A 26,110-nucleotide genomic window follows, 5' to 3' on the forward strand; every position below is an offset into this window, starting at 1 on the left:
CATGGTACTTCCCACTACGCTGCCCAAAAAGCATAAAACCCCTCCTCAGGTCTCAGACCACATGATTTTGTAACAGTGGCCTGGTTAAGATCATCCTTCCACTAATGTATTCAAAGGCAACAGGGATCCTTTAACCAGCTCCAGGAGCTGAGTTCCCTGAGCATCTGCTGCTGTGCTGTTTTCTAGGCTTTTCCCGTTTGCCTGTCTTCACCTCTGACTCCTCCTGCTCCCTAGTTCTGGCTCTCTGACTCCCTGGTGCTTGGCTCCATGGAACACTGCAGAGAGAATATACTGTAATTAACTCCCCATTATGTGGAAAGTTGGAGAGGAAGAGGCAGCTGCAGGCAAATACTGGCAGGCCACGGAAACAAAGCAAAATTTTATCTGCAGCAAATTGATGTATTCCACAGTAAAAGTGCTGCAGTGTGAAGTCCATGGTATCTTGGAAAAATGCCAAATTCTGCAATTTCAGAATCCATGAGCTCCTGATTGAGATGAATGGAGTAGTTCACATCTCTCACAGGTACTGTTGCAGACTCTCTACAGACACAGGCAAATACTGCTGCATCAGTTTACACTGCACATGTTTTCAAGGCTATCTTAAAGATTAAAATTCTCTTTTAAATGAATAAAGATTTTTGAAGCACAATTCCACATGAAGGGTTAACTACACAGCTGTGGAATCACTGAATACCTGGGACACCAAACATACTCACTAAATAAAAGATTAAAATACAAGCAGTGTATTTAGGGCTCCCTCACCATAGTGCACTGCTGCACATATTAACCCATGCTTCTGTTTTTGTTTTAATTAGTTTCTTAAGGTGTCACACAGTCTCAACATTTTATGATTCCAAATCCAAAAAGAGAGGTGCAGGCAAATCTTTGGGTTCAATATCACAATCCATTCCCCACACACAAGTCTAAGTAATTTCAGAACAGACTCTCAGATATCATCATATTTTTAAATACTGTAGTTGACATGCTTTGGCAAAAAGCATGTTGTCACTGCACATAGACTAACTTCACAAAAATCTGACCAAGGGCACATTTTAGACTAAGAAAATTGACTGTGTTTTAATTTGTGTTAGCTAATGCAGGTTAATTAATGGTGTTTGAAACATCAATTAGCACCAATTGTAAACAAACAGTGATGTTTAAAAACTTGTTAGCTGATGGTGGTTAACACTGTTGGTGCATGCCTAAGTATACCTTCATGTTGTTTACTTAAGATGGAACAAGTAGTTGTGTGGTCTAAGCTCTTCCTTAGGGCAAAAGCAATTAAAGGCCTCATTTTCAGGAAAAAACGTTTTCTCTGGGTGATACAGTGGAAAAAGTAAGCCCTATCCCATTAGGCTGCGATTAATACGGAGAACAGAAGGAGGAGGTGCCTGTGATGCAGCAGCCTTATGTTCCCCTTATCTATGAAAGGCTTTGGCTGCTGGAGTTTTTCCACCAAAAGCAGCCTTACTGAAAGGTTAACTGACCAATCTGGCCTTGAATGTCTGATCAGCTAACCACTGCTTCAGCCAAAGAAGCCTTTCCACTGTTATGAAGGCCACTATGGTTCTCAACATGGTCCTAATGATGTATGTAAAGTCTGACAAAGATGAAACTGCAGAGACTGATCATAGCAGCCTCTGAGTCAACTTTGACTGTTCAGCCCTCTCAAATGTATCTGAGTTTTCCTCTAGCAGGATAAAACGTGTAGATAGCCATTTCAAAAGCTTGGCCAGATAATTCAAAATGATCTCCCTGCGTGACCTTGGGCAAGTCACTTATCTCTCTGTGCCTCAGTTCCCCATCTATAAAATGGGATATTAGTAATTTCCAACCTCACATGATACTGTGAGGGTGAATACATGGAAGATTGTTAGGTGTTCAGATACTAGAGTGATGGAGCCATAAGTACTGAAGATCTCTCTTCAAAAGTAGACTCTACCTTTGTTGATTTGCCCTGAGGGAAGCACCCCCTTTAACAGAAATTGTTGTCCACATGATTCTCCTGACTCCTTGAGAAAGGGTATTCTCATTTACCAGCCAAGTGCAACTATCCTAACATCGTCCTCTGGGGATCACCCTGGGAGGCAGATATACTAAAACCATCACAGGAAGTTCACCAAGGCAGAGAGACAGGCAGGCTCAAGGCCATCTGTAACACCCTGGGTATACATGTGGAAAACTACACAGTGTGGGTTGTCCCAGTTGTAAAAGAATTTCTGGAACTGCAAGCCTCATTCTTCAGTGTCAGCTATTAAAGGTATTCTTCTCTTCACTTGTTGGAGGCAGGAACAACCGACTTGGGTAAGCTAGCAAGCCCTTTATATACACAAGGAATGAAATCACCAGAAAGAACATATATGCAGTCTCCAAGTGCTAGCACGAAGGAATTACACCCAAGCTTTTGGATTGGCATAGCACATTAAAGAGAGAATTTCTGATATTAACAATATAGTTTAAGAGTTGCAGGGAGCTTCCTCTCTCTCTGCGCACTCTTTACAATCATATTGATATCTTAATGTCTTTGGTACTATGACTGTCATTTTTCCCAAGCAACTTATTGCACTGGATTAATTGTACAGATATTCATGAGGATGCATAACAACTTACAAATAGAATAAGTATCCTTCCATTCACAGCTGAATGGCTTTGAAATCCAAACTTCATTGACACTAAGGAAGAAACTATTTGTTACCTCAGAAAGAAAGGAATAGTTGGGTCTCAATGTAACTTCAAATTCTGTATCTTTGAATATTCGTGGCCAGCCAGAAGTATATCATTGTGATGTAATCATGGCCGGCCAGCCAGATACTGTAGGGATGGAAATGACCACAAAGTAATAGTATAATACTGCAGGTGGTCATTTTATCTTTTCAGAGTGCACAGTGTGGCAAATTAAAATAGGAGTGTTCTCCTCAAACTGCAATACTAACCTTCTTTTAAAAAGGAGTTCACATTAGTTAAAAATGGCTACTTTTGATATTCCCTCCCAGCCCCCCATTCCCACTCTGATATTTAGGGCATTCTACCCTAGGAATATATTTTGTTTAAAATTGTTATGGCTTCAGGCATGTAGCATTAATAACTTTAAATGATTAATACATGAGAAAAAACAACCAACCACCACCAATATGAAACAGATGTCCACCAAACATAAGCTCACCATGCACTTTTCTTTATAATTACAATGATCTTTAGAAGCACCACTCAGGCAGAAAAATCTCACTTTTAAAGAATTAAGGAGCCCTAGAAAATAAAAGTTTGGATATTTTTTCCAAGTCTTGTTTAAAAATAAATCTTTACACAAAAGAATTTTTCTTTTAATTATAACATTTTAAAAGGTAGACAGCTGTTTATACAAACTCTACAATAGTATGAATTACAGTATTCACCAATTTTATTTGTATTATAAGTTATATTTAGGTAATAAGACGTAAGGTGTGTTAGATGTTGGGACAGCAACAGGCTAGTTTTTTGCTGGGCTGACTGGCATCACACCAGAGACTGCTGAATCAATTTATCACATCTTAATGATACAGGTGAATATTTAGGTTTATAGATATAACATTTTACATTTCAGACCAAGAAAAATGTTTTGTAATTAATATTCCAATGGAAACTTTAAAACATATTCCGTGTAGTGTCTGAACATCCCAAACAGTGCAACATGCACTAGTGTATGAAAACCAGAAAGTGAAACTGCTTACATTGTTGTCAAGAGAAATATCAAAATCTGAACAATCTGGGACATAGAATCATAGACTATCAGGGTTGGAAGGGACCTCAGGAGGTCATCTAGTCCAAACCCCTGCTCAAAGCAGGACCAATCCCCAGACAGATTTTTGCCCCAGATCCCTAAATGGCCCCCTCAAGGATTGAACTCACAACCCTGGGTTTAGCAGGCCAATGCTCAAACCACTGAGCTATCCCTCCCCCCCATCCTATCTGAGATGTTATTAATTAAAAAAAAAAAAAAAAAAAAAGACAGATATCTTTAAAATGTGAAAATATTCCTTTTATGGAAGTCTGTTAAATTTTCTTCATTGGATCCAAAAGCCCAATTAATCTTTAGTAAAGATTAAACTATACTAGTCAGTTCAACCTCTTCAATCTTCTATGTTAATCAAAACACATCTTTCAAGCGTACAAGTTGTTTCCAGACTTATTTCACTAATTGTAAGTTGAGAGCTTTCTTGGTTGACTTCATTAGTGGCTTTTCAATCAAATATTTTGGGAAACCCCCTTCATTAATTTCAGTTAAGTTGCAGGCAACCATGAATATGTACAAGTTATTAAAATGACATTGCGTTTTATTCAGCTCTACGATTTCATATAAAAACACTACTCAAAGCAAGAATATGCAGATCAGACAACTATGATGCAAGCTTTCATGTAGTGCATTACTTTAAAAATTTGATCTGAAATCACAAACTAGGAATTAATCACATAAAACAGCTTTTATCTGTGGTAGTAATATTTCATGCCTTATTTTGCAGATGTAGTTACCTCAACTTGATTGAAGGAAGACAGCAGAAAGAAGCCAGAAATCCTGTAAACAGTGTGATTACCAGCAAGAAAATGCAACAAAGACAGAAAAAAAGAATGTTGATCTTTCACTAGTTGCTTGAACATAACATTGTAGTCTATATTTTAATTTACCACTCAACTGATATCCATTATCCAAAAATTTACATGCTATTCATTTTAAAACTAACATAGTATAAAAATACTCACAAAATTGCAATCCTTAAATTACATCCCCCTATTTTTAAACATGTTACTTTTAGAATGAATTCTTTGAATTAAGATGGGTAAATACCCAACACCACTTTGCTTTTTTGTCCATAATATTTACCCTGAACAGTTTAGTGTAAGTGAAATTTACCTTTGCAGCAGCAGTCACTGCAGCAGTAGCTGCCAAATTTAAACCCTGTCTCCCAAAATTCACCATAGTTTCATAACCTCGTTCTTTGGCTTGTACAATATACTCATCGATCTCCTAAAAAACAAAACAGAATACATATTTAAATTTGCACACAAAATCCCTGAAAGTCATGAAGTTGTATTACCCCATAGCATTATTTTATCATCAAAATTTGGATGGAAGACTTGAAGGTAAAATATTTTTATATTTCAACTTATATTAAGTGTATTAGGCTATGTCTACACTAAAGACCTTACAGCAGGACAGCTGTACCGATGCAGCTGCACCACTATAAGCTCTCTCATGTAGCCGCTCTATGCCAACAGGAGAGAGCTCTCCTGTCAACATAATTAAACCACCCTTAATGGGAAGCGGTAGTTATGTTGGCGGGAGAAGTGCTGTGCACGCTACCACTTATGCCAGTGAAACTCGTCATTCAGGGAGGTGTTTTTTCACTTAAGCGACATAAGTTTCGCTGGCCTACGTGGTAGTGTAGACATGGCCTCAGTTAATGTATTAACGTTTTAAGCACAAAAAATATTTAATTCTTGCATTTAATGCCAAACTTTGAAAATAATCATTTCTTACCCGTTCCTTTGAAGAAAGAAGAGGATGCAGAAACTTCCTATACATTAAACTTGCCCCTCTAGTATATGGAGAGAGCAGCCAAATAACAAAAGCAATCTTCAACTCATAATACAATGGAAACCTGCAGATAAAACATTATGCAAGTACTATGATAAGAAGGTAGATGTTAATTAACTACCAAAAACAAAGCGTTGTACAAAAAACAAACTGGTTACACATTTTTTACAACAAAATGTTACACTATCTTTTCATCTAAGGTTAATAACATCTATATTGATTAAAAATTAACTATTTAATAGATGAATATCTGTTTCATTGACTTATTTGGTTTTCATTTAATGTAATACCATCAAAAGCAGAAAGGGTAAGAGATTTAAAAAATCTTTCCATGTTTTCTTGCATTATACTATTTTATTTAAGACACCAGATTTCTTTTGCATGAGTTTTACAACTCCATTCTCTTCTCTTGTGCTTTACTGCATGGGTAGCATTTTTCTATTCCTACTCTTTAAGGAATTAAAAGGCACCACAAATTTAGAAATGGGGGACACTATTCATTATGCAAGTTCCTTACAGCCGTTCTTGGAAACGTCACTTATAAATACAAGTTGGTAATTGTATTATCTTCTCTGAATTAAATCATCAGAAAAAAATTATATCATCCCATGTTCCATATTATGCAAAATCTTACCAAGAGATCATTAGGTCTGCTACTGTCTCAGTAACTGTATAAAGAGCAAACACAATCCAGTACATCATCCATCGAACCTGAGAATGAAAAGATGTTTTCTATTAAAGATAAGTTTTAATTTAAATTTCCACTTCTATAATAAAAAACATTTAATTCCTGTTACAACGTAAGAAATTGAGCAGTGTCTTTCCATAGCTCATATTGAGTGACCTAAAAAAAACAACAAACCCAAATTAACAAATGACAAGAACAAGTAGGTTGATTTTGATTTTTTGCTTTGTTTTGCTGTTGTTCTGAGAAGATGGTCTGGAGGCAACTGTCTAAAGCTGCTCAGATCTTCAGTAGTGTGATCCCACCCAACCTGCCTTGACTGACAGGTCTGGTTCTGCTTCCAGCTAGCTGCAAACAGGGGGAAAAACCATTGTGTAATTAAGTTGTGGAACTTCTCTACAAAATGGTCATGAAGTGGAAAGTCATACTGTGTCCACTCTCCACCTCAAAAAACTGGTTGTTTTCAAGTCTGATTCCCTATCATTTAGATGCCCTTTTCAAAAAGCAAACCTTTACTAAACAAGAGAGTCCCCAAAAGCCTAAACTTCTCCCCACTATGTGCAGCTAAAAATGATTAATGTTTATTTTCCATCATGGTTCTACAAAATAGCTTCTTCTCCACAAGGCTGTAAGTGGAAGAGAACTCCCATTATGCTGGATAAGACAATATGAAATTAGGATTCTAACTGGTGAAGGACTTGAGGCTCTAACCCAGGGGTGGCCAACCAACAGCTCCGGAGCTGCATGTAGCTCTTCAAAAGACAATATGCAGCTCCTTCCAGGAACCAACTCTGGGGGGAGGGGGGAAAATGGTGGGTGCTCAGCACCCACCGGCAGCCCCATCAGCTCCCCGCCCCTCCCCCAGTGCCTCCTGCCTCCCCCCCCCCAAATCAGCACCTGCTCCTCCCTCCTCCCCACCACGATCAGCTGTTTCACGGCATTGAGGTGGCTCTGGGAGGGAGGGGGAGGAGCGAGGACATGGCGCCCAGCCCCCTTCCCTCCCCCAGCACCTCCCGCCACAAACAGCTGTTTCGCAGCATTGGAAGCAACTCTGGGAGGAAGGGGGGCTGGGTGCTGCGTCCTCACTCCTCCCCCTACCCCCCGAGTCGCCTCAATGCAGCGGGTGGGAGGAAGGAGCGAGGACCCGGTGCGCAGACCCCTCCTCCCCCCTCCAGCGCCTCCTCCTCAGTCCCCTTGCCTGCTGCCCACCCCGATCAGCTGTTCTGTGCTGGCAAGAGGCTCTGGGAGGGAGAGGGGGAGGAGCGAGGACACGACTCACTTGGGGAGGGAGCGGAATGAGGTGGGAAGAGGCGGGGTGGGGATTTGGTGAAAGGGGTGGAGTGGGAGGAGGGGCCTGGGGCAGAGCCAAGGGTCCAGCAACCCCTGGCCAGAGTCTGTGTCTCCTTGAATAAAAGTACATAGTGACTAGCTGGTGTGGAAATTTTTAATCAAAGTTTTTTTTATGCCATCTAACAATGGAAGGCAAGTGCAAACGGAAAAGAAAATGCACAGATGAAAATCGAGGCTTCCAACAAGAGTGGGAGAATAAGTACATTTTCGTTGAAAGTAATGGTAAGGCCGTGTGTCTTCTTTGCCAGACGCGTATCTCTCCGTTCAAATCTTCGAAATGACGCTGCAAGTTTGCTTCTAGCCATGCACATATGGATCAAGAATTCCCAGAAAGTTCTGAACGCCGCATTTTAAAACTGAAAACTTTGAAAAGCACTATTCTGAAGGCGAGTTTATAAAAACGTGCCTCACTGGTGTGATTTCAATCCTGTCACCAAAGAACGAGAATCTACAGAAGAAAATTTCTGGCCTGCAGCTTTCACACCACACAATAGAACGCAGAATCTCCGACCTGAACAGTGACATCGAATTGCAACTGCACTTGCAACTTCAGCAGTGAGTATTTGAGCATCGCTTTGGATGAGTTGTGCGATGTACAGGATAAACCTCAATTATCGATATTTGTCCGGACTGTGTCTGATGACTGTGTTGTAAGAACTCCTCGATATCATCCCACTAAAGGACAGAACTCGTGGACGAGATCTAAAGGAGGCGTTGATGTTGGTAGTTGCGAAAAGCCACTTGCGATTACAGAAACTCACTGCCATTGCAATGGACAGGGCTCCATCCATGTGGGGATCTGTGAATGGATTAGTAGGGCTTTGTAAGTCTGATGAGAGCTTTCCCGAATTTTGGACATTTCACTGTATTATTCATCGAGAGCAACGGATATCTAAAAATCTCAAATTTGATCACGTCATGAAACCTGTCTTGCACATTGTGAATTTCATTCACTCAAACAGACAATTTCAAAATCTAATCAAAGAACTGGATGAAGACAACTTCCCTGCCGATTTGCCATTTCACTGCGCAGTTCGATGGCTCTCGAGAGGTAAAGTTATTTCCTGGTTTTTGGAGCTTCTGGAACCAGTAAAATTGTTTATGGAGAAGCCAAGAATATACTCCGGGCTTACAGATCCTAGGTGGGTTCTAGACTTGGCATTTCTTGCAGACATGCTGCTGCATTTGGATAAACTAAACGTGGACTTACAAGGAAAATTCCGGTTGCTGTCTGATCTAGTGCAAAGTGTATTTGCATTCATGAACAAACTGCAGTTGTTTCACAGACAAATGCTTGAAGGAGAGCTGACACTTTCCCTCAATATCACAACTTCCAGCCAGATCAAAAGAAGATGCAGCAGAACCCCTAAAACGGAGCACAAACTAGATATGCGAGCATGATTAAAGATCTTAAGGACAGTTTTGAGGAAAGATTCCAAGATTTGCAGTGGAAAAAAGACCTCAAATCATATTTCTGATTGACCCTTTTAGTGCTGAAGCCAATTGTCCGAAGATCCCTTTAGTCACTGACAAAACAACATCCCAGTTGGAAATAATAGAACTTTTGGAAAATGACAGATTGATATCTGCCCAGAAGACACAGAGGGACCCTTACTTTCTGGAAATCTGTACCAAAGGATAAATACCCCAACATCAGAAGTGTGGCCCTAAAATTAATCTCAATGTTTGCCTCGACCTATCTTTATGAGTCTGTTTTCTCGACACTCAAACACGTGAAATCCAAGCACCAATCCGTTTTGACAGACAGCCACTTAAGAACTGCTGCGTGTGAGCACAACTGAACACAAACCAAATTTCAAGGGAATTGTTGAAAGCAAAGATTGCCAGAAGTCCCACTAAGTAAAACGTTAAGACAAGTTATTGTTATTGTTAACTATACATTATAAATGCATAATAAATATACATTATCAAATTATATAATGATTATGTGGGTGTATATATATCTATACACACACACACACACACACACACACACGTATATAATCATTACATAATACTGTGGCTCTTTGGCAACATACATTGGTAAATTCTGGCTCCTTCTCAGGCTCAGGTTGGCCACCCCTTACAGCTTCGATCAGCTCCACTATGTGAAGTCTGAGAGGTTAATCACTCCCTGGTGGTGAGGGAAAGAGCTGAGCTAAGCAGGTACAGTTCGTATAAAGGGTCACTTTTTACACAAAATCAAAAGCCACCAATAGACAGCTTACAGGAAGGAAGGAAATTCAGAGGAAGTTTGGAAATGATTTCCTTCCGGGTTCAGCACTATGTGCTATTTAAAGATTGCCAGAAATGAAACAGTGATGGTAACCTGCCACAAATGTGCCATGTTTTCTTTCCTGCCTCAAAGAAAATTCTCATAAAGCCTCGAGTCCCCTGTCCTGTGGCTGAAGCCCTGAGCCCCAGCACCTTCCCCGAGGCAGAAGCCCAGTGCCCAGTCACATCTTGGGGCTGAAGCCACAAGCCCCGGCGCTCTGAACCACGGGGCAGAAGCCACCCCACAGGACAAAAGCCACAAGCCATGGTGCTCTGAGCCCCGGTAGAAGCCGCCCCACAGGGCTGAAGCCCCGACGTCCATGCAGAAGCTGCCCCAAAACCCAGCACTCCAAAACCCGGCAGAAGTCGCCCCGCAAGGCTGAAGCCCTGAGCCATCTCCCCACCCAAAATGGCAGAAACCCCGAGTCCCCCGCCCTGTGGGGCAAAAGTCTCAAGAAACTCCCTCCCACAGGGCTCCTGAGCCCCTGCCAGCTCCATGGGGCAGAAGCCCCCCTGTGCAGCTGAAGTCCAGAGCCCTCCACCCCCAGGGGCAGAAGCCCCGAGTCCCCCACTCTCCTGAGCCCCACCCAGCCCCTTGGGGCAGAAGCCCCACCCCCACAGCTGAAGCTCAGAGCCACACACACACACACGTTCCGTGGAGTTTTTATACCATGTTGGGGGGCACCTCGGAAAGAAAAAGGTTGAGGACTCTGTACTAGATTGTGTTCTTGATCATTCTGAATTTGAGTGACTACAGTCCTTTAAACTGAAGAAAAATAAATTCTCAAATTGGTCAAGGAAAAAAAAAAAATCTTACTTAGAAGCCCAGGATAACAAAAAAGTCCCTACTGAAGACAATTAAATGTAATTACTACTGCCTAGTCAATACTTAAAGGTGACCTGTAAAGGATTTTTTTAAAAAGCCATGCTTGAAAAGGATGTTCTAAAAAGGTGATTTCCCCCCCTTGTTTTACCTTAGGAGATAGAAATATTAATCCTGGCCTTCACTGGTTTTGTCTGGTGGTCTTCATTGGAGTTAACCAAGATGATGTGAGCTCTAAACTGTAGCTGAAAGGATGGGGGTGTTGAATCTTTAAAGATTTTGTCCCAAATGCTCATTAGGCACTGGAGGTTAACAGCGGTTAAAAAACAAAAACTTTTGAACAATCTGACCAAAAAGGCCTTCCAATCTTACTTGTTTAGCTTTCCCTCTTGTTTTATATCACAATTTCACTAGATCTTCAGGAGCCATAAAACCTTATTGGTTGGCAAGACCTGAATTTTCAAAATAGAACCACAGATTCTTTTTATATACAGTTTAAAAAAAAACCACACCACTAAACACAAGAGCACTTCTCCGCTTCACTGTGATTCATCTTCGAAAATTCTGGATACACCATTGCCTGACTTACAGTGTCAACCAAGTTAAAATGCCAAAAGAAAGGAAATGGCAATGGATAAGATGGAAAACCAATATGCGAAGTCTGAACTTATGCCTTGATGGTCATGTGGCTGTCCAGCACATCTCAATACAGCAGAAGTGACTATTCTGCCCTGAGACTGTCAGTGTTCCTAAGGACTGGGTTTGATTCCTATCTGAAGGAGGTATATCTCCTGAATTTACTTAGAGTTTGGAGGACTACTATACTGAGTCTTGTTAGAGAAAGCTCTCAACTTCAGATAAAAAAAGTCAACTGATGGGAGACAGTAGCCACTGGGAGGACTATTCTAATTGATAGAAAGTCTATCATCATCATCTCCTGCAGGGGTTCAAACTGAGTAGTGCTGTAAGAAGCAGAACAAGGTTCCAAGTTCATGCTCTAACACCTTGGGAGTTGGAATGAAATTGATGCCTTAAGGAAGCAATGTTAAGATGATTTGTACACAACTTCCTTTTCTTGAATATGCGGAGAACATTATGCTACAGAGACTTGCCATTTTGCTTGGACACTCATACACCCACAGTAAAGCAGTTCTGAAGAAACTCAAGGCCATAGTAGTTAAACTACGGACTTAGAAGTTTTCTTACTGGCTGGTGCAATTTGGTACCTCTTTTGGGGTCCATGAGAACAAACACTACTTCATTCAAGTGCTCATATTAAATGTGCTTGGTCCCAGATGGAGGTTTGCAACAGCAGACCTTTGAGAGATACAGACATCCGAGGATCCAATAGTAGGTTAATAAGGCCTGAGAGCCTTGCCCTGTCATCCAGAAAGTCATAAATAGTATCACTGCTGCTCTCTCATTCTTATCTTTTGTATTGTCATGAGGAGCAGTGCAAAAGATGGAAAGACATAGCAGGGACCTGGTCCAGCTTTGCAAGAGGTCATTTATCAAACACATCCCAGGTCCTAACAGAGAGGTTGCAGGGCACTTTATATATGGGCTTCAAATGCAAAGAGGTTGATCACCAGCACACCAAATTGATTTACAACAACAAATATTTGGTAATCCTACTTCTGCCGTGTAAATTTTGGTGTTCATCTGCCACTTCATGGGCAGTGCTCAGAGATAGGAAATTTTGCTCCATCCAGAACAGGATAATTTCTCTGAGGTAGGGCTAATCATGTTCTTTCTAGCTATTTATGAAAAATCCATTGGACACAGACAAGATTTGTTCTGGTCATGGCAGTCCATGGAGTGCTTCAAAATCAAAAACCTCAATTAACCATTGTGTTTCAGATGGTGGATGCTATGTTCTCTCTTTCTGGGTCACATGCCATCAACTAAATTTAAAAAATAAAATAAAATCTGAATCTCTGCATTCAACAGTAGAGGAGCAGAACAATTGGATTTAGATGTCTACCACCAGGTGAGATCTGGTGAGCAGGGATCCGGCCAGCAGCAGGACCCACCAGTACTGATGGGGAGCGAGGGGGGACAGAAAACATGGGACAATTTGCCCGTTTTTAAGAAAAAGTCAGAACACCTGGAGGAGGGCTTTAATACAGGACTGTCCCTTTAAAAATGGGACATCTGGTCATCCTACCACGAGGTGCCTTACTGCCTGCCAATTATTCCATATCTGGCCTATGTCTCTCTCATCACTCCACAGCCACCTGCTGGGTTAAGGAGGCAGAGGTGGCAGCGAGGCATGGCAAACTGCAACATAAACTACAGACAATAATCTAGACAGTAGAACATGGTGACCCAGAGCAGCCGCTGGGAGTTACAGACCAATATGCATGAAGACTTGCAACAACAGCTGAGAGTCTGCTATTTTCCCCAATCTTTTAGATGTCTCAGGAAATCCTTATCCTCTATTACAACTTGCATGAGAAGGGTATATAGCTACAGTTTTTCTAGGGCAGCTGCAGATGTAAGTGTAGTTTTACAATACTCTATACACTCTTGCCCATGTCTACCCTCTGTTCTTTAGTTTGGGTATATTTTACTATTTGATTTAAAAAAAAATTGGGGGGGAGGGGGGAGAGAAAGAGAGAGAGAGAGAAACAGACCATTTCTTTTGCCTCTAACTTTTCTCGGCTTCTCTCTCTACAGCCTACAGGGCACCCATCACATTAAGCATTTCAGAAGGGGAAGGGGAGCTGGGGAAACAATATCCCCAAGTCATATGCAGCTCTGGAAATCAAACATTATAGAACCAAATTATTAGTGTAAAATTTGAAATAAATTTACATTTTTCTTCAGAAAATCTCTACATGCAGGAAGGTCTGTTTGAGCTCCTAGTCATTGCAGAGGCAGAAAAAAATAAAAACAACTTTAGAGGCAGGGCACTCTCCTGCTACCAGCGAGTGACAGATCTGGTTCTGTTCCCAAACTACAAACAGACTGAAATACCTATTATAATGTATTTGTGAACCTTGGCACAAAGCAAAATTAAAAGCTGGAAAACCACTGCTGCTATAGGAAGAAAAAAAATATGGTTTCACAAATTAAAAGAGCAGACATGAAGTTATGCTGGAGACCATCAGCCTTGACAATTGTAGTATTTCACTGTAAAAGACTTGGCAATTTAAAATTTGGTTAAGGTTAAATGCCAATAATAAACTTAATATTTGAATGATCAAATTAACAAATCAAAGACAGTAACTCATGAAAATGCATTGCTTACTAACATTCTGGATTCTGCAAAACAAAATATTTAATATCAGGAATTTACTTAAACACAAATGTTTTAACTGTTACATACAAATTTGATCTCTGTGTGGAAAAAGAGCAAATAGACGGTAGTAGCTGTACTTGTGTATTGGGTATGACGGAAACAGGAAAAGCTGCTTGTAGAATAGAGTTTGGTACATATCAGCCTGCATTTTCAATGTATTTAAATATAAATTTCATTTATGCATGAATGCCTAAATTTAAGTGGACTTATTTTCAACAAGGTGCGTTGTCTTCAGGATAGGAAGAAACATCAAAGATGGTAAAAACATCTTCTAAGGATATGAAAATTTTGCAGCTATTGACTTCAATTTAGATGCCATTTTTGGAGAAGAAAACTGTTTTCAGCAGGAATATCAGATCTGCTAGTAGTAAATATTTATATTTAGATGCCTCTCAAAGGCCCAAATTGGAACTGGGACCCCATTGGGCTGGGCACTGTACAAGAAGAAGAAAGACAGTCCCTGCCCTATAGGGTTTACAGGACATGTGCCTACTTAAAATTAGTCCACATAACACTCCCAAATCACTTCAGTAATTCACACAAGAATTACAATACTGGTTGAGCCCAATGGCCCTGCAGTCCAGGATCCTGTTTCCAACAGGGTCACTGCTTTAGACCCTGGACTGAGCTTTAGACAGCTGTCTGTCATCCATGCCTTACTTCCAGACACTGGCTAAGACATACCACCACAGTCTCATATGACCAAGACAAAGTTGGGGGATCACCCACTTAGAACACAAGGCACCATGTCTACTTATTAACCCTCCCAATGGCCTCTTATGTTTGAACTGGAGGGATGGCAATAGCACCCTATAATCCAAAGCTCCTCTTAAAAGAGAGAATTACCCACTGCTATGTGAGATAAAAGAACAAAGCCACTGAATAGCTACCCCATCACTCTCACCAAGGTCTGCAGGTGAGTCAACAGGACTTTATGATTAAAAGCACTGAAGGTATCAGATAATTCCAATATCAGCAAAGACACATTGGCAATGGGTGAAGATAAAGGAGATTGGTAAATGCAACCAATGCAGTCTGTGACAAAACCATGTTTGTACCAAGACTGACAATGACCAAAAGAGACCTGAGGCATCTAGATAAAAAGAGTTCTCACCACAACCTTCCTCAAAAATGTAAGATGCGATATGTTACTGGCCACAGTCAATATCAAGCAATTGTTTCATAAACAAAAGGCCATACCACTGCTTCCTTCAAGGCAATAGTCTCTAACTTTAAGGAAGACATTCATGATCGGCATCAACAATAGATGAAGAACTTTACCAGCCAAGCAGACGGGTTTAAGGCATAGTTTGTAAAACAGATTTCTCTCAACATTTCAAATCTCTCAGTGGTGACAATTCCTCAACTGAAAGACTTTACATACCTTCCTCTTCCCGCACACCACAACCTGGGCTCCTGCACTTGCCTAGGTAAATTATGACAGCTTAGAGTCAGCAGAATCCAGAACTCCCCACAATATTAATACCTCCTGTTAATTCAACAGTTTATCTTTGTAAACGGGCAAGCAAAAACAGATCGGACAAGGACTGTGCTAGTCCAAAATGATTAATATCTTCTTGAAGAACCATCGTTTTCTCAAAGTAATTGAGTAAAGAGATCTACATTTTGTAAAATAGAATGACTTCAAGGAACTATGATATCAATAGCAGAGATCAAAAAAAGGTTAAGGACAGAGACTGACTGGCATAGATATGACACTTCAGAGTCACTATGATGCTGACTAGCACATGAGAGAGACAGTTCTGATGTCCCATTCTCCATGTGCAACCAAAACAACATATTCATTCACTATTGAACTCCATAGTGCTCATGTCAGGTTTAGACAGGGTGACCAGAAGTCCCAATTTTATAGGGACAGTCCCGATTTTGGGTTCTTTTTCTTATATAGGCACCTATTACCCCACACCCCCAGTCCTGATTTTTTACACTTGCTATCTGGTCACCCTAGGTTTAGACTTCACTGACCATTTCATTAAAATCACATCTCTAAATTCTATAGATTTTGTGGATTTTTTTAAACCCAATTTATTCCCAGTAAGTAAAGGAAAGACAAGGGATTTGGTTATGTGTTGGAAGCCAGTTACATAATTTCCAGACATAGAAATTCTCTCCTCTGCAATAAGGCCTCATTTTCTGTACAGAATGCTGTCTACCAGTGCCAGTTTACAAGTCACTCTTAAAATTGTACATAACTATACTTGATTTTTAGGTTTATACTGCAGTATAAAGCCAAAGACCCTAATTCAGGGGTTCTCAAACTGGGGATTGGGACCCCTCAGGGGGGTCGCGAGATTATTACATGGGGAGTCGTGAGCTGACAGCCTCCACCCCAAACTCTGCTTTGCCTCCAGCATTTATAATGGTGTTAAATATATAAACAAGTGGTTTTAATTTATAAGGGGGGGGGGTCCACACTCAGAGGCTTGCTATGTGAAAGGGGTCAGCAGTACAATAGTTTGAGAATCACTGCCCTAATTTGTGGAAGACCTATTCTGCAAATTGTCAGTAAAAGTAATACCTAAAATATCTATAGCACTGCTTGCCACAAGCAAAGAGTGGTCTGTTCTTAAGTTAGGCAGATGAATGAAAAGAATAACTAGTTAAGTAAACAAGATTTTTTACTACCAAGATTATGTAGATATAGCTATGAGTAAAGTTAAGCACCTACGTCTTGAGGGGCTACAATTTTATTTTTATTAAAAATTTCAGAGGAATAAAGTTTGTGTCACTTCTAAACAAAACTGCTTCAGTGTTAACAAAACAACATTTAGACTTTCAATACATTAGAGCTATTTTGAACATTTCATACAAACACACACACTCACACCTGAAATGTTCAGAAATAGAAATAGAAGTGTCCAGTTAGGGTCCTAAACCGATGTTGAAGTGCTTAAATATGGGATTTTTCCTACATGACATGAGTGATTCAGGTGTCAGAAAAAAAGTCTATGTAAATCTGAAGTGATAATTTAGTAAGCATCATGCTTCAAATGCGCATCTGCAATGAAAGAGACAAGTCTAGGGCCTCATTAACATCCTTACTGTGGTAACACCACAAACTCAAATGCAACTGATAAGCAAATACCTCATGCTATATTTGCAACTAACACCACCTTTATATTGTACTTCCACAAGTTAGGAAAGCCAGATTTATACTTCATCAGGGTTTGTAGTTTGAAGTCATTGGAACTTAGGCTCCAGAATGACTTAGGAGACCAAGTTTCAGTACTATTGTGAATACTTCGGCTTGTGTGTAAACAAAAAATGCATATACACCACATTTATAGTTTAAAGGCTTTAAAGGTTTTAATCTAAAATAGCAGAAGCAAAAGTTCTCAAATTAGCTTTATGACCTTTTGACACGATTTAAACCTTTTTTATTTTAAATGAAGCAACTTAAATTATATTGATATAAACTGCTCCACGCTGCTACAAAGCAAGATTATCATTTCATGAAATATTTGTGGATCTAAATCAATTAGACAGGAAGTAATGTAGATATATGATACCTCAATCTAATGATGCAGATATTTACCCAATCACTGTATTCTCATTAAATATTTTATGCACTGAACATTAAAGAAAGAAACGCTAACTGGACTTTGCCATAAAAACACTAAAATAAAAAATGGAATTCAATATTATTTGGCATTACTTAGCTGTTATTTCAATTGCCCTGGTTCAGCTACATGACAAATCTAAAAAGTTATGATACCTATTTTAATGTGCAAAGCCTAAAAAAACCCAAATACTTTATTAAAGCTGTACTGATTCACAAAGTGATTTATTAAGTATTCACAAATCTCATCGGTCTGAAAGGACCTTTATTAGTAATTTAGATCCAGATATGTAATCACCATTCATCTAAGTGACCTGCATAAGGTACAGCAAAGCTAAGCACACTTCAGTAATTGCTGGAAGAATGCATTTATTCAAAATCCTTTGAGTTTTACAACCATCCATTTTCTCTTTGAATGCTACTGAGTAAATCCAAATGCAGCTTCATATTTGGAATCTAATTATCAGGAAAACTAAACAAAAAACTTTAAACAGCAATATTAACAGCTACTATACTTGACAATTGGTCTCTCTCCATATTAACATTGGACAATTAGTTTAAGCAAAGACAAAAACATTAATTAAATAATGGCTTAGTTAGAATAGCAAAATAAATCTTGCAATTGCTCTCCTGACTTCAGTCAATCAGGAAAGGTCAAAAATCAAACCCAAGCATTCAAAGGAAAAAAAGTCAACAGTTCTAAATTATTAACAACAAAAAAAATTGAGAATACAGAAGAGTCTAGAAGACCTGCTCCCCTCCTGATTAAAATTGCATATCATCCCTCTGGCAATTACAAAAATTGCTTACGTGGAATAGGAGTAAGAAAATTAATTACTGTATATACTCGTTCATAAGCCGAATATTTTTGGTAAAAAAGTGACAAAGAGCGGGGGTCGGCTTATAAACGGGTCTACACCAAAATTTGATTCTTTTAAACTCTATGGAATCATTGAATTGAATATCTAATACATTGTCGTTTTGTTTACCTGGAGCGTCTGCAGGCCTGGAGCCCCTCAGCTCCCTGTGGCCACTTCCCGCAGCTCCCATAGGCTGGGAACGGCGAACTACAGCCACAAGGAGCTGAGGGGCTCCATGCCTGCAGACACTCCAGGTAAAAAAAAAAAAATCCCGTCCCTCCAGTAGCTTACCGTCACGGGCCGGAAGCCAAAGTTTTCCAACTCCTGAAATATAGGGTCGGCTTATGAAAGGGTCATACAGTTCTTGCTATTTTTACCTATCCATCCTGGAGGGTCGGCTTATAAACGAATGGGCCAATGAACAGGGGCGGCTCTAGGCACCAGCTAAACAAGCTGGTGCCTAGGGCGGCAAAATGTATGGGGCGGCAAAATGCTGAGCTACCGGCTCCCGCCTGGGGGGGAAGTGGCCGCTGCCCGCAGGAGAGCGGCGCGAACAAGCCGAGGAGCGGCCCGTCCTCTGCAGCCGGGGCAGGGCCGCGCTACCGGCGCCTGCCTGGGGGGTGGGCGCTGACAGCGGGAGAGCGGCGGGAGCCTGTAGCGTGGCCCTGCCCCGGCTTCAGAGGACGGGCCGCTCCTCGGCTTGTTCACGCCGCTCTCCCGCGGGCAGCGGGAAGCGGGCCCCCCCCCAGGCAGGAGCCGGTAGCGCAGCCCTGCTCCGGCTGCAGAGGACGGGGGAACATGGCGCCCGGGCGGTCCGCTCCTCCTCGGCTTGTCCCCGCCTCTTCCTCCTCCTCCTCCTCTCTGCGCCGCCTCCTGCCAGGGGAGGGGAGAGGGGAGCAGAGCGGCAGCCCGGGCTGAGCCCAGCTCGTGCCAGGGCCAAGGCGAAGCCCAAGGATGAGCAGGGCTGGGATCCAGCAGCAGCCCCAACCCCTGGGAGCGGCGGTGACCAGAGATGACTCCACCTCAGGCCAGATCTGCAGCAAGGTAAGAGTCGGGCCAGGCGGGAGGGTCCCCAGGACCCCTGGGGAGCTTCTGCCTGCTGGAGCCCCAGAGGCTGCTGCCTCCCTCCCCTACAAATTCTCTGTTTTCATTTTTTTTTTTTAATTTTAAACAGTCAAAACAAAACTGCAAAATGCAAACATGTGTAAAAGGCAAAAAAAAAGCGGGGGGGGGGGGAGGGGGCAGCCAAACAATTTTTTGCTTGGGGCAGCAAAAAACCTAGAGCCGGCCCTGCCAATGAACAAGTATATACGGTATGTATTTTTAGATGTTTAATTGTAGTACAGTTAATTACATGGTCTAGTACAGCATGGCATTTTATTTCCCCTCTTATCTGTTCTGTTCCCTCCTATGCTACCTGAACTCCCCCTTTGTCTCGTACTGCCCAGTCCTCTTCTCCCTGTACATTTGCTTTATCTCCTGGACATGCTGCCTAGACAGCCACTTGATCCTCTTCTCCCCTTGCTCTCTTGGGTAAAGAGTCCCACTGCTTCAATCCCATCTCCACAACTCTCCTACATATTCCTCTGCAGGTGGCTGGCAGCTGCACTCTCATTATTGGCTGTCTGTCTCAGAATGGCAGCTACCATTTTCCTCTCTACTTATGTGGCAGCAGACCCCACTCAAGGCTTTTAGGCTGGCTCCTCTTACTCATTTTTAGTAACTTATATAGAGTTCCAGGCTCCTCTTCAAAATATAAGGAAGAGTCAGGACACCATGCAGCCAGCCATATACAACCATCTGTGATAAATGAAGCGGGGGGTGGGGGGGGGGGGGAGGGGTTTTGTTTTGCTTGTAACCTTTAAGCTGGACCTCAAGGAAAATATTCTTGGTGCTTAATCCTTGTAGTTGCTCTTTTAAAATCTAGCAATAGCCTGAGTTCCCAGATGTATTTTCTTCTTTTTAAAAAAATAAAATTTACCTTTAAGAACAGAATTGGATTTGTGTGTCTTAAGAGGTTTGTGCACATGTTGTTTAATTAACTGGTGTAAACAACTGATTTCCCTTTCCCCCCCGCCCCCTTCCTTTCTCAGTTCTTCCCCCGAGAGAGGGTGAAAGGGCTTGAGAGTACCCCACAGAAAGGTATTTCCAAGTGCACCTTCCTTGGCTCTCAAAGGGGTTCTGCACTTGGGTGGTGGCAGCATCTACCAATCCAAGGTCAGAGAAAAGCTGTAACCTTGGGAGTTTAATACCAGCCTGGAGTGGCCAGTATTAATTTTTAAAATCCTTGCTGGCCCTCACCTTCTGCACTCGAAGTGCCAGAGTGGGGAATTAGCCTAGACACCATCATTTAAAAACTACTGATCTAAGGATTAATTTATTTAACCATGTACACACCATTAAGTTTCACTCCAAAATTCAAAATACACTACCCATTTATTTAAAATGGAAGACTGCTCCTTTTCAGGGTCCCCTCCCCCCCCCGCTGCCATACTCTACAAAATTTTAATTAAAAAGATAATTTTCACCTCCACTGTAGAGGCAGCCGTCAGACTGTCAATCAACATGGAGCCCCAGTTATCCTAACCCTGCAGAAAACTGGCACGCAAGAATCTTAGGAGCTGCAACACTGGGAAACCACACCTCATTACACCTTAACTAGGTGTTTCCTTAATGCCTAACTAGTCCCCTTAAATGCAAATTTGACATCACTTTTGTCTAGTCAGCTTTACAGTTTCCCTTGGGTACTCAATGTCACCTATTTGGAGAGTCACACATCAGCAATGGGAAAAAAGCTTAAAGAGGGAAATGTGAATTTCAAACCCCAAAATCTGGACAGAGAAAACAAGATAAGGTTTAAATTAGGGCTGTCAAGCTATTAAAAAAATTGTGATTAATCCCCACTGCTAAATAATAAATAAATAATAATAAAATACCATTTATTTAAATATATTTGGATGTTTTCTATATTTTAAAATATATTGATTTCAACTACAGCACAGAACACAAAATGTACAGTGCTCACTTTATATTTTTATTACAAATATTTGTGGTGTAAAAAACAAAAGAAATAGTATTTTTAAATTCACCTCATACAAGTATTGTAGTGCAATCTCTTTATCAAGAAAGTTGAACTTACAAATGTAGAATTATGTACAAAAAATAACTGCATTCAAAAAACAAAACAATGTAAAAATTTAAAGCCTACAAGTCCATTCAGTCCTACTTCTTGTTCAGCCAGTCACTCAGACAAACAAGTTTGTTTATGGTTGCAGGAGATAATGCTTCGGGTTCTGTAATTTCCGCATCAGAGTGTTGCTCTTTTAAGACTTTTGAAAGCATGCTCCACACCTCATCCCTCTCAGATTTTGGAAGGCACTTCAGATTCTTAAACCTTGAGTCGAGTGCTGTAGCTATCTTTAGAAATCTCACATTGCATTTTGTCAAATCTGCAGTGAAAGTGTTCTTAAAACGAGTATGTGCTGGGTCATCATCAGAGACTCCTAGAATATGAAATACATGGCAGAATGCAGGAAAAATAGAGCAGGAGACATACTATTTTCCCCCCAAAATAGTCAAAATTTAATTAACGCATTTTTTTTTAAACGAGCGTCATCAGCATGGAAGCATGTCCTCTGGATTGGTGGCTGAAGCATGAAGGGGCATATGAATGTATAGCGTAACTGGCAATACCAGCTACAAAAGTCTCATGCGAACGCCTGTTCTCACTTTCAGATGACATTGTAAATAAGAAGCGGGCAGCATTATCTTCCATAAATGTAAATAAACTCATTTGTCTTAGCAATTGGCTGAACAAGAAGTAGGACTGAGTGGACTTATAGGCTCTAAAGTTTTACCCTGTTTTGTTTTTGAGTGTAGTTATGTCACAAAAATAAATCAATAACTAATAAAAAATACAAATCTACATTTGTAAGTTGCACTTCCACGCTAAAGAGGTTGCATTATAGTACTTGTATGAGGTGAATTCAAAAATACAATTTCTTTTATCATTTTTAACAGTGCAAATATTTGTAATAAAAATATCAAGTGAGCACTGTAAATTTTGTATTGTGTTGTAATTTAAATCAATCTATTTGAAAATGTAGAAAAACCATCCAAAAATATTTAATCAATTTCAATTGCTATTCTATTGTTTAACAGTGTGATTAAAACTGCAGTTAATCATGATTAATTTTTGAGTTAATCGTGTGAGTTACCTGTGATTAATCGACAGCCCTAGTTTAAAACACTAAAAATTCCTTAAAAATTAAGTTTTGAAGTTGGTGTCACTTTAACGTATACTTCTACTTTGAAACATGACTAAAAAGCATCATTGGGCTATTTTCACAGAATCATAGAAATTTGAACTAGAAGGGACTTCAATAAGTCATCTAGGCTGGTCCTCTGCACTGAGGGAGGATTAAGTATTACCTAGACCATTCCCTACAGGTGTTTGTCATTAGAGGTTTTTAAGAAGAGGTTAGACAGAGATCCCACAACTTCCCTAGGTAATTTGTTCCATTGCTTATCTGCCCTTACAGTTAAGTTAGACCAGGGATCGGCAAACTTTGGCATGCAGCCCGCCAGGGTAAGCCCCCTGGCGGGCCGGGCCAGTTTGTTTACCTGCCGCGTCAACAGGTTCGGCCGATTGCAGCTCCCACTGGCCGCGGTTCGCCGCTCCAGGCCAATGGGGGCTGCGGGAAGCGGCGACTATCACATCCCTGGGCCTGTGCCACTTCCTGCAGCCCCCACTGGCCTAGATCGGCAAACCGCGGCCAGTGGGAGCTGCGATTGGCCAAACCTGAAGATGCAGCAGGTAAACAAACCGGCCCAGCCTGCCGGGGGGCTTACCCTGGAAGGCCGTGTGCCAAAGGTTGCCGATCCCTGAGTTAGACATTAAGAAAAAGCTTCCTAAATCTCCCTTGCTGCAATTTAAGCCCATCACTTCTCATCCTGTCCTCAGTGGATAAGAGAGCACTTTATCCCCCTCTTCTTTATAACAACCTTTCAAACACTTGACAACTTATATCTCCCCCCCCCCCCAAATCTCTCTTCTCCAGAGTAAACAAACTCAAGTTTTTTCAATCTTTCATCATGGATCATGTTTTGTAGACCTTTAATCATTTTAACTGCTCTTTTCTGGACTTCTTCCAATATGTTCCACTCCTTTCCCCAGGTGTGGTGCCCAGAACTGGACATAATACTCCAGCTAAGGCCTGATCAGTGCTGAACAGCATGGAAGAATTACCTCTCATGTCTTGATAATTGGTTGGTGAAATATAAGTATACAACTCTCAACCAAATTTAAGGTTTGTGCTCTGCTTCTTAACAATGTGTCCTGAGGTTGCTAGTCACTCTCTGGAGCCAGTGTCTGACAGCTTGACAGAGAATATCTGCACCTTGGATGGTGTGGTTCCTAGGGATGTAAAAGTTTAACTGGTTAACCAATAAGCTTGATGCTTATCGGTTTCAGTTCCGCTGTCGCCCCGCGCCCAGGAGGCCGGCAGCAGGGCTGCGCGTAAAATGTGGGTGTGCTGCAGCACCTTCCGCACCCTTAGTTCCCCGGTTAAATGTTTAACTGATAGAATTTTAATAGGTTACACAGTTAGGTGTTTTATACGCTATTTACATCCTTAGTGGTTCCATCTTTCATTTTCTGAGTTCATAGGTGATGGAGTCTTAAGACTCCCAAATGCTACTTGATTAGCTAGCAGCAATGCCTAGCACACCCTTTGTCCATTCAAGACCAGAAAGATGCAATTATTTCTTTGCATGCAGACCTTGCTATTGTCATTCATTCCTTTGTCACTGAGACTGGACTATTGCAGTGTAGTGTTAAATCCATGACCTATGATCTGCATTGCCTGCTGTCCAGTTTCTGGATGGAATGTAAGGCGTTGGTTTTGAAATGCTAGTTGGCCTAGAAACTGCCTGAGACACCACTGATTATTTGTTGCAAACCCCAGCTATACTTTTGGGAAAAGGGAGATTTGCAGGAGGGAGACTTAGTTTTATTTTTCCTGGCCATTATAGAATTATATTGACTAAAGAAACTGTAATAACTGTCATTACTGTAATTGTTTTCTTAACTAACTATTAAGGACACCTAAAATGATTGGTTGCAAATCTTATATTTTATGCATAATACAAATAGTAATATTTCTGCGGGGCTAATGAAAGCCTTTGATATTTGCAACCCCTTTGTCTTCACAAGGTTTTCACAGCACAGGCAGTTGTGGAGCAAAAACAATTATGCTGACATAAAATGGAGTAGAAATCTGCTCAGTCTTGACTGTTTTGTTTCAGAAGTGCTAACATTAGGGGAAAGCTATAAAAACCTTATGGAAGTCAGAAGACATGACATGACTGACTATACCAAAGGGAAAGATTTGTTGAGTAAGGCAGTAAAGCATGGTTCTACTTGAAAACTTAAGTAGCACCAACCTCTCCCCCTACAAAACAAAGGAAGTTAGATGCTAACAATACTTAATGTTTCATTAAGGCAGCATAGTTAAGATCACAAAGGTTACATCCACACTACCGCCAGATCAACACTCCGGTGATCAATGCACCGTGGTCGATTTAGCAGGTCTAGTGAAGACCTGCCAAATCGACCGCAAATTGCTCTCCGGTCAACCCCAGTACTCCACCGCGAACAAGAAGAGTAAGGTAAGTTGACGGGAGAGCGTCTTCCATCAACCCAGTACAGTGTAGACACCAAGTAAATTGACATAAGCTACGTCGACTTCAGCTATGTTATTTACGTAGCTGGAGTAGCTTAACTTAGGTCGACTTACTGCGGTCATGTAGATAGCCTTAGTCAGGAAACTCAAAAACTAAGCATCTTACAACAACATCAGGCCCCAATCCTGCGAACACTTATGTACATGAATAACTTTACACACAACTACACCTAAAAGTGTCAATGAGACTACTCAGAAACACGTCATGTAACTAAGTTGGCGAAACCAGGGACCTGGCTTGACTATGGTACATATTATGAGAACATATTTTATGTTGTTCTTCATATACCATAATTTTGTGTGTTAAGCTGTGTGATTTATATGGAAACCTTAACTTCATATCTAAATTAGCTAAGCATTCATAAGCATATTATATGATGTTACAGTCATAATTTTTGTACCTAATATTTATGAAGATATATTAAAGTCGTGTCACGCTTTCATGTGACTATATGTTACACTGAATAACTTGGTGAAATTTACATCCACTAAGTTTCAACCGAAGCATTATGTTTCATTGGACAAACAAGACAGAAGTGGGACTTACATATTCCTTCACATTTTTTGTCTTCACAGCTTTGTAAGAATAATAAGCAGGGTACAACATCCCAAACACCAACCTAAGGAAAAATAAACAAACAGTTTTTAAAATCTGACAAGCTGTATATAAAACAAAGCAATAATCTCATATATACACAATTAAAAGGGTGAACAACCTAGAAACAGCACTCTACTAGCTTTAAAAAAATATAAAGATTTTAAGGCAGTTTGAACGAAGCTTTGGGCAATGTATAATGGCACTGCTTTAACTCAGGATGGCTAAAATGACCCTTTACAGATGGATCTATTTCTTAGAACCTGCCTCTTTAAGAGATGACTGTAATATTGCCAATTAAAGGAACTGCACTAGTAGCAATGGTAC

The 26,110-nt window shown here is 40.8% G+C and overlaps 1 protein-coding gene across 1 annotated transcript in view; it reads right to left on the minus strand.

The window, feature by feature from the left end:
* Nucleotides 1-26,110, minus strand: part of REEP3 (receptor accessory protein 3) — a 69,572-nt gene that overhangs the window by 13,967 nt on the left and 29,495 nt on the right. The window contains exons 2-5 of the mRNA XM_065407908.1: nt 25,736-25,808; nt 6,204-6,280; nt 5,513-5,633; nt 4,886-4,999 (exon numbers count right to left, since the gene is read on the minus strand). Of these exons, the coding sequence (XP_065263980.1) occupies nt 4,886-4,999; nt 5,513-5,633; nt 6,204-6,280; nt 25,736-25,808 (385 nt within the window). The remainder of the gene's footprint in view (nt 1-4,885; nt 5,000-5,512; nt 5,634-6,203; nt 6,281-25,735; nt 25,809-26,110) is intronic.

The sequence above is a fragment of the Emys orbicularis genome, chromosome 7, assembly GCF_028017835.1.
Source record: "Emys orbicularis isolate rEmyOrb1 chromosome 7, rEmyOrb1.hap1, whole genome shotgun sequence".
Classification (NCBI taxonomy): domain Eukaryota; kingdom Metazoa; phylum Chordata; order Testudines; family Emydidae; genus Emys; species Emys orbicularis.